Here is a 14,406-nt window from a genome sequence, read left to right as displayed (position 1 = left end):
TGTGGGGGTGGAGTCTTTTGGGTTTTCCACATAAATTATCATGTCATCTGTGAAAAGAGTTTGACCTCTTCTTTGCCAGTTTGAATACCTTTTATTTCTTTTTATTTTCTGATTGCTGTTGCTAGGACTTCTAGTACTATGTTGAACAATAGTGGCGAGAGTGGACATCCTTGATGTATTCCTGATCTTTTTTTTTTAAGATTTTATTTATTTGTCAGAGAGAGAGCACAAGCAGGGGTGCTGCAGGCAGAAGGAGAGGGAGAAGCAGGCTCCCAGCTGAGCAAGGAGCCCCATGTGGGACTCAGTTCCAGGACCCTGTGATCATGACCTGAGCTGAAGGCAGCGGCTTAACCGACTGAGCCACTCAGGCGTCCCGATGTATTCCTGATCTTAAGGGAAAGGCTCTCAGCTTTTCCCCATTGGGGATGATATTCGCTGTGGATTTTTCATAGATGGATTTTATGAACTTGAGGAATGTTCCCTCTATCCCTATACTCTGAAGAGTTTTAATCAGGAAAGGATGCTGTATTTTGTCAAATGCTTTTTCTGCATCAATTGAGAGGACCATATGGCTCTTCTCTCTCCTCTTATTAATGTGTTCTATCACATTGATTGATTTGAGAATGTTGAACCACCCTTGCATCCCGGGGATAAATCCCACTTGGTCGTGGTGGATGATCTTTTAATGTATTGTTGGATCTTATTATCTAGGATTTTGTTGAGGATTTTGGAATCCATATTCATCAGGGATATCGGTACTGGCACAAAAACAGACATATAAGACCAATGGAACAGAATAGAGAGCCCAGATATGGACCCTCAACTCTATGGTCAAATAATCTTTGACAAAGCAGGAAAAAATATGCAATGGAAAAAAGACAGTTTCTTCAATAAATAAAAAAGACAGTTTCTTCAATAAAAGAAAATTGGACAGCTATATACAGAAAAATGAAACTCGACCATTCTCTAACACCATACACAAAGATAAACTCAAAATGGATGAAAGACCTCAATGTGAGACAGGAGTCCATCAAAATCCCAGAGGAAAACATAGGCAATAACCTCTTTGACATCGGCCACAGCAACTTCTTTCAAGATACATCTCCAAAAGCTAGTGAAACAAAAGTGAAAATGAACTTTTGGGACTTCGTCAAGATAAAATCTTCTGCGCAGCAAAGGAAACAGTCAACGAAACAAAGAGGCAACCCACAGAATGGGAGAAGATATTTACAAATGACACTACAGATAAAGGGCTAATATCCAAGATTTATAAAGAACTTCTCAAACTCAACACCCAAAAAACAAATAATCCAGTCAAAAAATGGGCAGGAGACATAAACAGACACTTCTCTGAAGAAGACATACAAATGGCTAACAGACACATGAAAAAATGTTCATCATTAGCCATCAGGGAAATTCAAATCAAAACCACATTGATATACTACCTTACACCAGTTAGAATGGCAAAAATTGACAGGGCAAGAAACAACAAATGTTGGAGAGGCTGGGGAGAAAGGGGAACCCTCTTACACTGTTGGTGGGAATGCAAGTTGGTACAGCCACTTTGGAAAACAGTGTGGAGGTGCCTCAAAAAGTTAAAAATAGAGCTACCCTGCGACCCAGCAATTGCACTCCTGGGTATTTACCCCAAAGACACAGATGTAGTGAAAAGAAGGGCCATATGCACCCCAATGTTCATAGCAGCAATGTCTGCAACAGCCAAACTGTGGAAAGAGCCGAGATGCCCTTCAACAGATGAATGGATAAAGAAGATGTGGTATATATACAATGGAATATTACTCAGCCGTCAGAAAGGATGGATACCCATCATTTGCATCAACATGGATGGGACTGGAGGAGATGATGCTAAGTGAAATAAGTCAAGCAGGGAAAGTCAATTATCATATGGTTTCACTTATTTGCGGAACAAAAGGAATAGCAAGGAGGACATTAGGAGAAGGAAGGGAAAAACAAAGGGGGGCGGGAATCAGAGGGAGAGATGAACCATGAGAGACTATGGACTCTGAGAAGCAAAAAGGGTTTTAGAGGGGAAGGTGGAGGGGGGATGGGTTAGCCCGGTGATGGGTATTAAGGAGAGCACATACTGCATGGAGCACTGGGTGTTCTACGAAAACAATGAATCGTGGATCACCACATCAAAAACTAATGATGTATGGTGATTAACATAATAAAATAAAATAAAATAAAAAAACCCTTTTGGAGAGCAGAGAAACCCATGCAGGTAATATGCTCATTACTTCCTGTAGAAAAAGATGATTTTTCAAAAGAAAAAAAATGTATTGCTGCTTCCAGATCCTTGAGTTCCAAATGCTGTCCTAATACTTCAATCATGAACAGCACAGTTTAGACCCGAAAGAGTTCAGTCTGCCCTGTGACGGACCGTCCCTTCCCATGAGGTTGGAGGGGAGGTCCCCTGCATGTTCCCACACTTCTTGACGTCCTGCGGACCACTCTCTAGAGCAAGGCTCTAGTTCAGCCTGCTGCGTGTCCAAGAAACTTCTCCTTTAACTTGTTCTATCGTATTAATGGACTAAGCCCATTAAAAAAATTTGGGAGTCACACTTCATTTTTTAAGAGAGTTCCTTAAACGCAAGGTGAGGGACACCTGGGTGGCTCAGTTGGTTGAGTGACCAACTCTTGGTTTCGGCTCAGGTCGTGATCCAGGAGTGGTGAGATTGAGCCCCACGCCAGGCTCTGTGCTCAGTGTGGAGTCTGCTTCAGATTCTTTCCCTCCTGCTCCCACACACTCTCTCTCTCTCTCTCTCAAATAAACAAATAAAATTGTTAAAAAAAAAATGAGGTGATTTCCCTTTTCCATCCCCCACTGTATTATCTTCTTTTGGAAATGTCCCCCGGACACTTTTTCAGACAAGGAACAAATTTCTTCCTTTTTTTTAAAGATTTTATTTTTAGTAATCCTTACACCCAACATGGGGCTTGAACCCACAACTCCAAGATCAAGAGTCTCATGTTCCACTAAGAGAGCCAGCCCAACACCCCCGAGATTTCTTCCTTCTGAACAGTTTGATATACTAGTCTACTGGTAAATAAATAACACTTGAAAAGTTTTCAAAGTGCATTCATGTATACATTTTTAATTAAATTCTTCCAAAATCCTCAAAGGCCAGTCAGATATTTTCCAGAGACAATGTTAGCATGACAGATTCAGAGACATCTGGAAGCCAGGGGTGGAGGTGGGCTGGTGCCCCCAACTCAGTGACTAATCCGTGTCTAACACATGGCCCTCAGCATCTCCGAGGGAGGTGCTTAGAGGTCATGCCCCACACCATTTTCCGGAATCAACTGGGCCATTCCAGACTCAGAATGGCCCACAGAATAGGCCAACAATTCCCAAGGAAGAAAGTATCCAGGGGGCCACCGGATCACTCTATCCATCTTGCCTCATCCCAGCAATCAGCGCTCCAGTCCTGTACAATCCTCAGGATTTTGTTCTTCACAACTGGGCCCTCCAGCCTCGTCATCATATTTGGGGCATAATTCTGTTTCGTCTCCCTGTGAAAGGTAAGATTCAGGCTTTGTTCCCTCACATTTGGTTTTCTTCTGCGGTCCTAGAGAGGTACGCACAACCTCGAGGACAGAAATCCACCACGCCAGAGACCACTCTGGTCCCACACAGCAGACCGAGAACAACGGTGCTGCGCTTGGGAGTCAGGGATGGAGTCCAAGGGCCTCGGTTCAACCACTTACTGAGTGCGGTCAGCAGCCTCCGCCAGTTCAGTGATCCTGCCCCCTGTTACTCACACTCTGGTGGAGTCTCCTCCCTCACTGGGCTATGGTTGGTCTGTGTGACCAAAAGAGTAAGGCAGAAGTGGTGGACGCCACTTTCAACAGGAAGCAATCAAAGACCGTGGTCTTTTTTTGGGTGCTCTCTCTCTTACTTGTTATGGAGGAAGCCAGCTGCACTGTCATGAGCAGCCCTATAGGGAGCATCGAGGACTCTGGCCAAGAGCCACATGGGTCAGTGTGGAAACATCTAGTCTCCATCCAACTCCAGTCAGGGGCTTACCTGAGGCCTCGGGGAAGACCATGAGTTAGAACCACCCAGTCAAACTGCTTCCGTATTTCTGACCCTTAGAAATTTTACAAGGAAATTCATGTGTGTTGCCTTAAGTGACTAAACTTTGAGGTAAATTTGTTACAGGGCAACAGACAAGGAATACTCCAGGTGTTGTTACAACCTCCACCCAGAATCCACCGCTCACTGAGAACGTCATGGTCTCGGGCACTGTGCTTCCTAGACACACTTCCTTTCCATCCTCACAACACCTCCATGGAGAAGCGGCCATCCCACTTCACAGATGGGGAAACAGAAAGGTAAAGGAACTTGTTCACAGTCATATGGCTGTTAAGTGCTGATCGATCAGTTAAGACCAGGGTGGAAGGTTAAGGATAGAAAGAATTTAAAATCAGACAGGAAAATCCTGGTCAGTTTTCCCGTCGGGCACAAGCAGGAGCTGGGGTCTGATCAGCCACATAAAGGTGAGTATAAATCCCCAGGAAACGAGGGAGGGACATTAGCAACATCTGCACTAGATTTTGGGTCCAGAGTCTCCCTCTTTATGAGGAGCTTTGCTTGGGTGCTGTTTCTGCACAGGGAACCCAGCAGAGACTTACAGAACAACCTTCTCTTTCCACTTGCGCTGCTGGAAGGCCTCCCGCAGGAGCACTATACCCCTGTGCCCAATGTCGTTCTTGCTCACGTCCAGGTATCTCAGGCTCTGGTTGTGGAGGAGCATGGAAGCCATAGTCTGGCAGCAGACAGAGGTGAATAGGCACTTTTCCAGCCTGTGGGATGGAAGTAGACAGTAGACAACTTGCCACGCCCCACATCTGAGAGCTCAGCCCATACTAACCCAGTGAGTCCTAACTCCAAGAAGTTATGAGCCACATAACCTCTTTCTGAAATTGCCACCATGCGTCAGCTTTGCTCATCCAAAAAAATATTTATTTAGCATCTCCTGTGTACCAGGCACTGCCCTGGGCACTGTTGATATAACAGTGAGGAAAACAGCATCCCTGGCTTCCTGGAGCTCATAACTGATTGGGGTGGGGGAGGACGCATGTCACCAAACATATTCGAAGAGCACCGTTGGTTTCGCTATTCTAGTGTGCAAGGGGTTCTGGTTCCTCTATGAATAGGTCCCTCTGCTTTCCCAGGCTGTGTGAAAAAAGCAGGAGAGATGGTCCCGAAAGGAGCTGCGTCACATAAGTACCGCATATCGTAAATTCAGAGCAGGCAAAGAAGAGGAAGTGGTGTGTAGGTGAGCGAAAGGTACAGAAAGGGGGTGGTTAGGGGTCCCATTTTTGAACAGAGTACAATCTCCCTGGGAGCAAGGCTATTATAAACAATGCAGAACAGACAGGACAGAGGGGCCCTGGGGGTCCCTGTGTCTCCTACATGTGCATCCTTTGCTTTCTTTCCGGTGGCTTGCCTCCCCCACCCTGTGAACCTCCGCTAGCTGATAAATGACAAGCTGGAAACTGCTGCCCAAGCCAAAACTACAAGGGCATGCATTCAGCTTTGCGTTAGTTTATAAAGGTCCCGACCCAGTTTCCGTCAGGGAGGCACTTGCTAAACGGTGCACCAGCTAAAACATCCCTTAACCTTGATCAGAGTCAAGTAAATCATTTCCTTTCAACAGTAGAAGGAGGAGGGGCGCCTGGGGGCTCAGTTGGTTCAGTTTTTGCCTTCGGCTCAGGTCATGATCCCAGGGTCCTGGAATCGAGTCCCGCATCGGGCTCCCTGCTCAGCAGGGAGCCTGCTTCTCCCTCTGCCTCTGCCTCTCTGTCTCTCATGAATAAGTCAGTAAAACCTTTAAAAAAAAAAAAGTAGAAGGAGGAGAGTCATTCTAAAATAATTCTAACTACAAATAAGACCCACAGGTATGTGAGGATTTTTTTTTTTTAAATGAAGAGAATAAGCAATAGAAACCTGGGTTCTTCTTGGGAAAAATAAAGATATAGATGGCTTTTCTACAAGACTAGAATTCCACAGAATGAAATCTAGGGGAATTTTAGATCAAAAAGTTTGGAATGGGGGCAGTCCATGAATTTTATACTCAGCCAAGTTACTGCTCATCCGTGGAAGTAGATTATAAAAAGTAGTCTCACACAAGCAAAGGCCTAGAGAACACTACGTAAATACTCACCTGGAAATTTGTTTCATTCTTGAAAATATATTTCACTCAGTCTAAGAAATAATTCAATGCTTAAAACCTAAGATTAAATTTCTGGAGAAAAAGAATCGTGAGCTGGGACGCCTGGCTGGCTTAGCTAGTAGAGCATGTGAGTCTTGATCTCAGGGTTGTGAGTTTGAGCCTCACGTCGAGTGTACAGATTACTTAAAATAAAAATTCTTTTTTTTAAATATATTTTTTTAGAGCGAGATAGAGAGCGCACACATGAGGAGGGGCAGAAGGAGAGGGAGCGAGAACCTCAAGCAGGCACCACACCGAATGCAGAGCCTAACATGAGGCTCTCACGACCCTGAGATCATGACGTAAGCCAAAATCAAGAGTCAGGTACTTAACTGACTGAGCCACCCAGGTGCCCCAAAATAAAAATTAAAAAAAAAAAACAGAGTTATAGTGAACACTGAATTTCCTTAGACTAGCTAATTATCAACAAAAATGAAATCCATTATCAGTACTAATCCTAAGAAATTAGAGATGTAACATAAAACAACGATTTTAATAATCTAGTCTTCAAATCCAGACTATACTAATAGAGAACAGAAAATGTGGGCAGAAAAGAGGCAAAACAGTTTCATCCATGGATCACCAGAGAAGAGATGTTTCCAAATATTTCCCAAACACTTAACATAACCATGATACGAATTAAAAATAGGATGGCTCTTGTCAAATCGCTGGCTAGTATGAATGTTAGCATAGAGACCATTTAGGAGAAGAAGACAAGAAATTATATGTAAAAAAGAATCCCTAAGTACAAACGTCGATTTCAGAAGACCAGCTATGTCAGGCATTGGTCCACAGACAACAAAGAAACTTTTACTGAATGGAAGACTATTTCCTAGAACCATGGTCCTGCAAGTGCACCATGCATGGGAGCCACCTGGGCGTGAAGGTTGAGGGGTCTGCGGGCTCACCCCCAGAGTACCACATGACCCAGCAGCCCCACCTCTGTGTCCGCATCCAAGGAAGTGGAACCAGGATATCCAAGAGACACCGGCACCCTCATTCCCTGCAGCATTACCCACAGTAGCTACCACACAGAAACCGCCTCCATCCCCACCAACAGATGAATGGATACAGAAAATGTGGTATATTTACACACGATGGAATATTATCCAGCCATAAGAAAGAAGGAAATCCTGCCATTTGTGACATCATGGATGCACCTGGAGGGCTTTATGCTGAATGAAATAAGCCAGAGAAAGGGAAACCCTGCGATGATTTGCATTCCTAACAACTCCCCAGAGGAAGAAGTTCCCAGTCTGAGGATCCCCTTTCCGAACCCTACACTGAGGTTGCCCAGTCCTCCAACTAAATGGAGGAAAAACCCCGGAAATGCAAAAACCCTTTCCCGTGTTCTGCTCAGAGAATTTTACAGACCATTGTTGCAAAAGAGGAGACGGGGTGACTTACTCCAGAATCTGGAGGCCAGACTTGGGTTTCGTGAGGGCCTCAAAGAGCAGGTTAACTCCATCGTCCTTCAGGCTGTTAAAACCAAGGTCCAGGCTTCTCAAATTTTTGTTTTTATCCAGAGCAGAGGCCAAGTCTTGACAGCAGTCAGAGGTCAGGGCACAGTTTCTCAGCCTGCGAAGAAACAGGTGTCAAGAAAACCAACCAAAACACCTCTAGATTTTACTCCTTTCCTGCCTTTTTTTTTTTTTTTGCATAACAACATTATCAAGATATTCCTAACATAACCAATATCATTTACCCACTTAGAGTGTACAAGTCAACATCTTTTAGTATATTTACAGAGGTGCGCATTTGCCACAATTTTAGGACATTTTCATCACCCCAAAAAGGAAAACCCTGTACCCTTTTAATTCCCAATTTCTTCCCCCAGCCCACCCCCAACTCGAGCAACCTCTATCTGGTTCTGGATATTAATCCAAAGGAATTGGAATCAGGATCTCGAAAAGATCTTGAAAAAATATGATGTCTTTCATGTACCATAATATTTTCAAGATTCATCCATATTGTAGTATGTATCAACACATTGTTCCTTTCTATAGTTGAATAATATTCCATCATATGGATACACCACACATTCTTCATTCATGCATCAGCTTATCAACCCTTGGGTTGTTTCCACTTTTTGGCTATTATAAATAATGCCGCTATGAACATCTGTGACATTTCAGTGTGAATGTATGTTTTTATTTCTGTTGCGTATGTACCTAGCAGTGGAATTGCTGACTCCTATGTTAGGTCTACATATAACCCTTTGAGGAGCAGCTAGACCGTTTTCCAAAGCACCTGCACCACTTCCTGCTTGACTTTGGGAAGCTAAAAGTTAGTGGGTTCAGGGGATATTTTGTGCCCCTTTTTTTCATTTCTGGTTTTATAAGCCCTAGCAAATTTCTTTATGGTGTAAGACCGTCTAAGTTTATTTTCTGTTAATAATAGACAAAAGCACCCTACATTGGTGTTCTGAGTCCCATTTCAACATGTATGGGGAGGTCCCCCACACTAAGAAACAGGAAAGCCCAGATGGTAATAGTGTCTGAGAAATCCACCGAATTCTGACACTATGTACAGATCATCAGATTGTGCAGGCTAAGGGCTCAGTCCTACAAGACTGCTTCCCTCATCTCACTCCCCTCATACACCAGCCCCAAGGCCAAGCTGGGCTTCTATAAACTGGAGGTTCCAACTCCAAGCCAGGATGCCAGTCACCAGTCAGGTTCCCATGACCCCCTCCTTAGATTTGGTTCATTTGCTGAAGCAGCTCACAGAACTCAGGAAACCCATTTACTCATTTGATTACCATTTTACTATAAAAGGATAGAACTCAGGAATAGCAGATGGGAGAGATGCATAGGGGGAGGCATGGGGAAAGGATGCACAGAGCTTCCATGTCCTCTCCAGGTGAGCTGCTTTCCCTGCATCTCCATGTGTTCACCCACCTGGAAGCTCTCAAATCCCATTCTTTGGGGCTTATATGGTAGCTTCGTTACACAGGCATGATTAATTAAATTGTTGGCTATGGGTGGCTGGTTCCACCTCCAGCCCCTCTCCCCTCCCCAGAGGTCAGGGGGAAGGACTTAAAGTTCTTTTTTTAAAGATTTCATTTATTTATTTGACACAGAGAGACACAGCAGGAGAGGGAACACAAGCAGGGGAAGTGGGAGAGGGAGAAGCAAAGAAGCTGGCTTCCCGCGGAGCAGGGAGCCTGACGCGGGGCTCGATCCCAGGACCCTGGGACCATGACCTGAGCTGAAGGCAGACGCTTAACGACTGAGCCACCCAGGCGGCCCAGGACTTAAAGTTCTAACCCTCTAATCACAAGGCTGGTTCTTGGGGCAACAAACCCCCATCCTTGGGTGAGTTCCGAAAGTCACTCATTAACATAATAATAGACACCTTTATAGTTCTCACCACTTAGGTATTTCCAAGGGTTTGGGGAACTCTGTAACAGAAACAGGGACAAAGACCAAATACACATTTCTTAGGTTATAAATCACAATATCACACATTCCGACGCCCAAGGGAAATCATTTAAAGAATTTATGACTGAGATCATGTGCACACACACACACACACAGAGTAGGTCAATCACTCTATTCTACTCCAGGGAGGCTCAAGAAGAGGGTATTTTGGGACTCACACCAGCCTCTGTAGAGGACACGCAGGGTGCTGTAGGGCACTGCAAAGCTGTTTGGCTCCTTCGTCCTTCAAGGCATTTTCTGCCAAGCTCAGATGGGTCAGCATCCCATTACTCTTGAGGGAAGACGTAAGACTTTTACAGGTAAGCAGGGTGAGGTCACAGTTCTCCAATCTGAGGGACAGAAACACACAGATGGGATGTACTTTAATCCATGTGCATGACCGGATTTTCCTAGCCCCTACTGAGAGATGAACATTGCCATCTGGGTTTTCCTTTTCAGTGTGAAAGCCTCATCACACCTCTGTTACCACCTCTTAGGGCTTCCAAGTCCTGAAGAAGAGGGTACCAGCCTTCCTGTGAGGTTAGGGGTGTGGAGGAGATGTGGGTCAGGAAAATAGTTATAGGGATTAGAAGGGCGGGAACGAGACCACCAACGGCTAAAGAATATGTAACGGATACTGGGGTGGCCCAGAAGAGACAGCCTTTCACAAGCTTAAAATAAATGAATGCTTACTCAAAAAAAAATATATATATATATATTTAAACATATATATATATATATATATATATATATATGCTTTAAAAAGATTCATTAAAGACAGGAGCAGGCATTCGTGGTAGAGAAACCAAGATGAATAGTAAGGTCATGAAAACATTTTCATAGTAATGAAGGAAATAGAGGTTAAAACAATGAGATACGATCTCCTGCTTGTCAGACTGGCAAAATCAGGAGGGAGAATACAGAATATAACAATGGCCAGACAGGGACTCGGAGTTACGGGAAGCGGCATCCACCTGCTGGCAGGACTGAAAACTGGGGCAGACTCTGGACACAAGCTGCTGAAACGGAAGATGGATGCTCTCCATGACCCAGAGATCCCACTGCTGGAGTGTTTTTCACAGCGTGTGCGTGCGTGTACCACATGTGTGTGTGTATGCATGTAAACAGCCAAACCTCAGCGGCAGGTAGGACGGATACCTACATTATTGCATATTCACATAATTGTTATCATTCAGCAGTGACGAGGAATGGGCTTCTGAAGCAACTAAGCACAAAAATGTCGGTTGATCAGAAAAAGAACATATAGTAGCTGAGGCCACTTATGTGAAATTCAAAGCAATGCGGAACTGCGTGGTGCTCTGTTTAAGAATACACATGTGAGGGGCACCTGGGTGACTCAATCGGTGGGACGTCTGCCTTTGGCTCAGGTCATGATCCCAGGATCCTGGGATCGAGTCCTGCCTTGGGCTCCCTACTCAGAGGGGAGCCCGTTTCTCCTTCTCCCTCTGTGTTCTCCCTCTCTCTTTCTCACAGATAAATAAAATCTTAAAAAAAAAAAGAATACACGCGTGAGGGGCCTGATCAGCCCAATTCAAGGCAGCTATCGTGAGGGGTAGGGCAGGGATCAGTGTAACCCGTGAGGAAGGAAAACAGTACTGGTGAGGTTCTAGGTCATAAGCTGGATGACAGATACAGCAGGCTCATTGTCACTATATTTTCCAAGGTATTAGGTATAAATGTGTACTTTTACATAGACTTTCTCTCTCTCCCACCTGGATTCTTCACGGACCCATCGATACAATTAACACCAGCCATGAGACAAGTTGGCACACATTCCTCCATTACTGCTCTTCTCCCAGAATCACACAATTCACCAAACAAATGAGCAACAGTCATGACAACAACAACAAGACTTACACCAGCTTCTCCAGTTGGGCCACTGACAGGCAATATGCCCCAAATGTCTCCAGGCAGCTACTTCTTAGCATTAGTGTCTTCAAGTGTTTGTTACTTCCAAGATCCCTGGCAAGATCAACCCAACACTTAGGGGTAACCGAGCAGTCTTCCAACCTATGGAGGCCACACAAAAATGCCAAGCCTGAGCTCCTGGGGAAAATGGTACCCATGTAGCCATGTAGATCCTGTCTACTGTCCCACATTCTTGTTCTTCACACAAGAGTGACTCCAGGGGCGATTTTCATCTTCTCCAGCTGGTAAGCTTGCACCAAATTCAGCATCTTAGTCACAAAATATCAAATAATAGACACTTGGGGCCATAACCAGCTAGCACTGGCTTGGAGCTGGGCTCTATCCATGAACCAGGGACTCAATTCAGCCCTTGAAATAAATGCAACTTCTTTTTACATTTATCTGCCAAACAATCTTCAAGACAAAGAACTGCGGTTTCAGTCACATGGGATCACAGCTGCCGTCTTGTCAAGCTGGGTTTCCATCGGAAGTTGACTGTTGCCCAACTACCATGCTGAACCACCTCCAGGTCTGGCCACCTGAGCCTCGGAGGCTCCACTCAGCTCTGGCCGGTGTGAAGGACCAGAGCTTCCGGGTGGAAACAAGAGGTTGCCCAAGCTTCGTTGGCACAACGTAACACACAGAAAGACTGGTGGGGATGCTAAGCACTTGGGTGCTGGGATGTGTTTAACTACTGATTTTGGTGAAAAAAGCCCTGATGTGCAGTGTTGGCCAATATCTAGTGTGAATGCTCCCAGGGTGGCTGATTTACCCATGTGGAGTTGTTAAATGCACAGCAGGAGCACCCCACTGCACAAACGCAACAACCTCAAGAACACACACTGGGAGTTGGCAAACTATGGCCGTGGGCCAAGTCTCCCGGCCACCTGGTTTTGTACAGCCTGTGAACTAAGAACTTAAAAAAATTTTTAAATGGTTAAAAAAAAAAAATCAAAAGAATATTTTGTGACACGTGAAAATTAAATGCAATTCAAATCCCTGTACCCATAATAAATATCAGCAAATTATATAGTGGATAGAGTTATTAACAAATTGTATAATTCTTAACAAATGATTAATAATTGGTATTAATAAATGGTATTATTAGCACTCAATAACTTAATAGTAATACAGTTTTATTGGAAGACAGCCACACCTGTTCATTTACATATTGGCCACTCAAACTTTAGCCCTATAAAGGCCGAGTTAAAAAGTCAAGACAAAGACCATATGGCCCACAGAGCTGAAAATACTTATCTGGCCCTTCATAGAAAAAGTTTGCTGCACCCTGGCATTGATAATAGTATAGTAAGGAAATTAGGAGGTGTTGGGTTTTGATAATCTATGAAATTTTGTTTTCTCATATGGTTTATTTAATTGTAAGTCTGTATGATTTAACTTTTCAATAATGCTGTTTGACAATCAGCTCACGAAACTGCCTTCTTAGCAATCCCCTCTTGTGAGCCAGTATGAGGTAGGTGAAGCTCACCAGTGGGGCTCTAGTCTCCCTATCTCAGACCCATCTAGGACATGGTCTAATTGTAGAGCCTGAAAAGGTGAGTGAATGGTGGTTGCCAAGGCAGGGGTGTGGAAGAAATGGAAGAGAATGTTCTTCTGGTTGTAAGATGCATGAGTTCTGGAGATCTAAGGTACAGCTTGGTAGCTGTGGTTGTCAATACCGTCACATGTACCTGAAATTTGCCAAGAGAGTGGATCTTAAATGCTCCTCCCCACAAATGGTAACTGTGTGAGGTGGTAGGTATGTTAATTAGCTTGATGGTGTTGATTATTTCTCAGTGTGTATGTATATCAAATTATCACATTGCCCACCTTAAAAAAAAAAAAAAGCCGAATAAAACCAACAACGATGAGATCAAAAGAAAGATGACAGGAAGACCGCGCATGTAATCCCACCTCTGAAAGAACAGTCTGGGCGCCAGGGTCTCTCTAGATCCCAGGCTCATCTTACCTCAGACACTGCAGATAGCACCGTGGGCTTTTCAAGGCTGTGCACAGAAACTCCATGGCCTCACATCTCACTTCTGTGACTTGTATTTCCAAGTATCTCAGATACCGGTTTTCAATCAAAACTTGGATTAAGTCTTCGTTCAACATGGAGGGATGTAGACATCTAAGGCTGGAGAGGTAAGCAGTGCCTAGTTATAATAAGATCTCATCAGCTCATTAGTTCTTTTCTCAAAAACAGCTTTACTGAGGTATAAACAATATCAGTAAATGCATCTATCATATTTTAATGGTTACAACTTGATGAGTTTGGACATATGCATATACCCATGAAACCATTACCACGATCAAGGTGGCTAATTAGTCCTCCAGCTTTATTGAGATGTGATCGACACATAACAATAAGTTTAAGGTGTAGGACATGTTGATTTGTTACATTAATATATTGCAAGATGATTACTGCCTTGGCATTGGGTAACACCTTCATCCCATCACAAAATTATCATTTCTTTTTCTCTTTTGTGATGAGAACACTGAAGATGGACTCCCAGCAACTTTGGAGTATACCATACAGTATTGTTGACTACTGTCACAATGCTGAGCATCAGATCCCCAGAACTTATGACCAACATCTGCCCATTTGCTAATCACTTCTAGATTTAATTCGTCGATAAATATGTGAGGGCCTTTCTGTGAGGTCTGAACTGAGTTCTCAGCTCAGCGTGGCCTCCCTGGTTGGGTGACCTTATGTAGATCACTTACCTTCCAAACTTCAGTTTCGGGTCCACAGGAGAGAGTGCATGATGCCTTCTCCTTAAGATGGGTGTGGGAATTAATATACACGACACCTG

At 44.1% G+C, this 14,406-nt stretch overlaps 1 protein-coding gene across 1 annotated transcript in view; it reads right to left on the bottom strand.

Annotated features, from left to right (window-relative positions):
* Positions 1-3,251: 3,251 nt before the first annotated feature.
* The window catches only part of LOC112806474 (NACHT, LRR and PYD domains-containing protein 8-like), a 12,886-nt gene continuing 1,731 nt past the window's right edge, over positions 3,252-14,406 (bottom strand). The window contains exons 2-8 of the mRNA XM_073889331.1: positions 14,318-14,403; positions 13,560-13,721; positions 11,540-11,692; positions 9,841-10,011; positions 7,647-7,817; positions 4,657-4,827; positions 3,252-3,534 (exon numbers count right to left, since the gene is read on the bottom strand). Of these exons, the coding sequence (XP_073745432.1) occupies positions 3,405-3,534; positions 4,657-4,827; positions 7,647-7,817; positions 9,841-10,011; positions 11,540-11,692; positions 13,560-13,721; positions 14,318-14,403 (1,044 nt within the window). The 3' untranslated portion in view covers positions 3,252-3,404. The remainder of the gene's footprint in view (positions 3,535-4,656; positions 4,828-7,646; positions 7,818-9,840; positions 10,012-11,539; positions 11,693-13,559; positions 13,722-14,317; positions 14,404-14,406) is intronic.

The sequence above is a fragment of the Callorhinus ursinus genome, unplaced genomic scaffold (assembly GCF_003265705.2).
Source record: "Callorhinus ursinus isolate GAN/ISIS: 27379988/994484 unplaced genomic scaffold, GSC_fseal_2.0 scaffold106, whole genome shotgun sequence".
Classification (NCBI taxonomy): domain Eukaryota; kingdom Metazoa; phylum Chordata; class Mammalia; order Carnivora; family Otariidae; genus Callorhinus; species Callorhinus ursinus.
The sequence above is the reverse complement of the archived record's forward strand: the minus strand, read 5'-3'. Positions and strand labels throughout refer to the sequence as shown.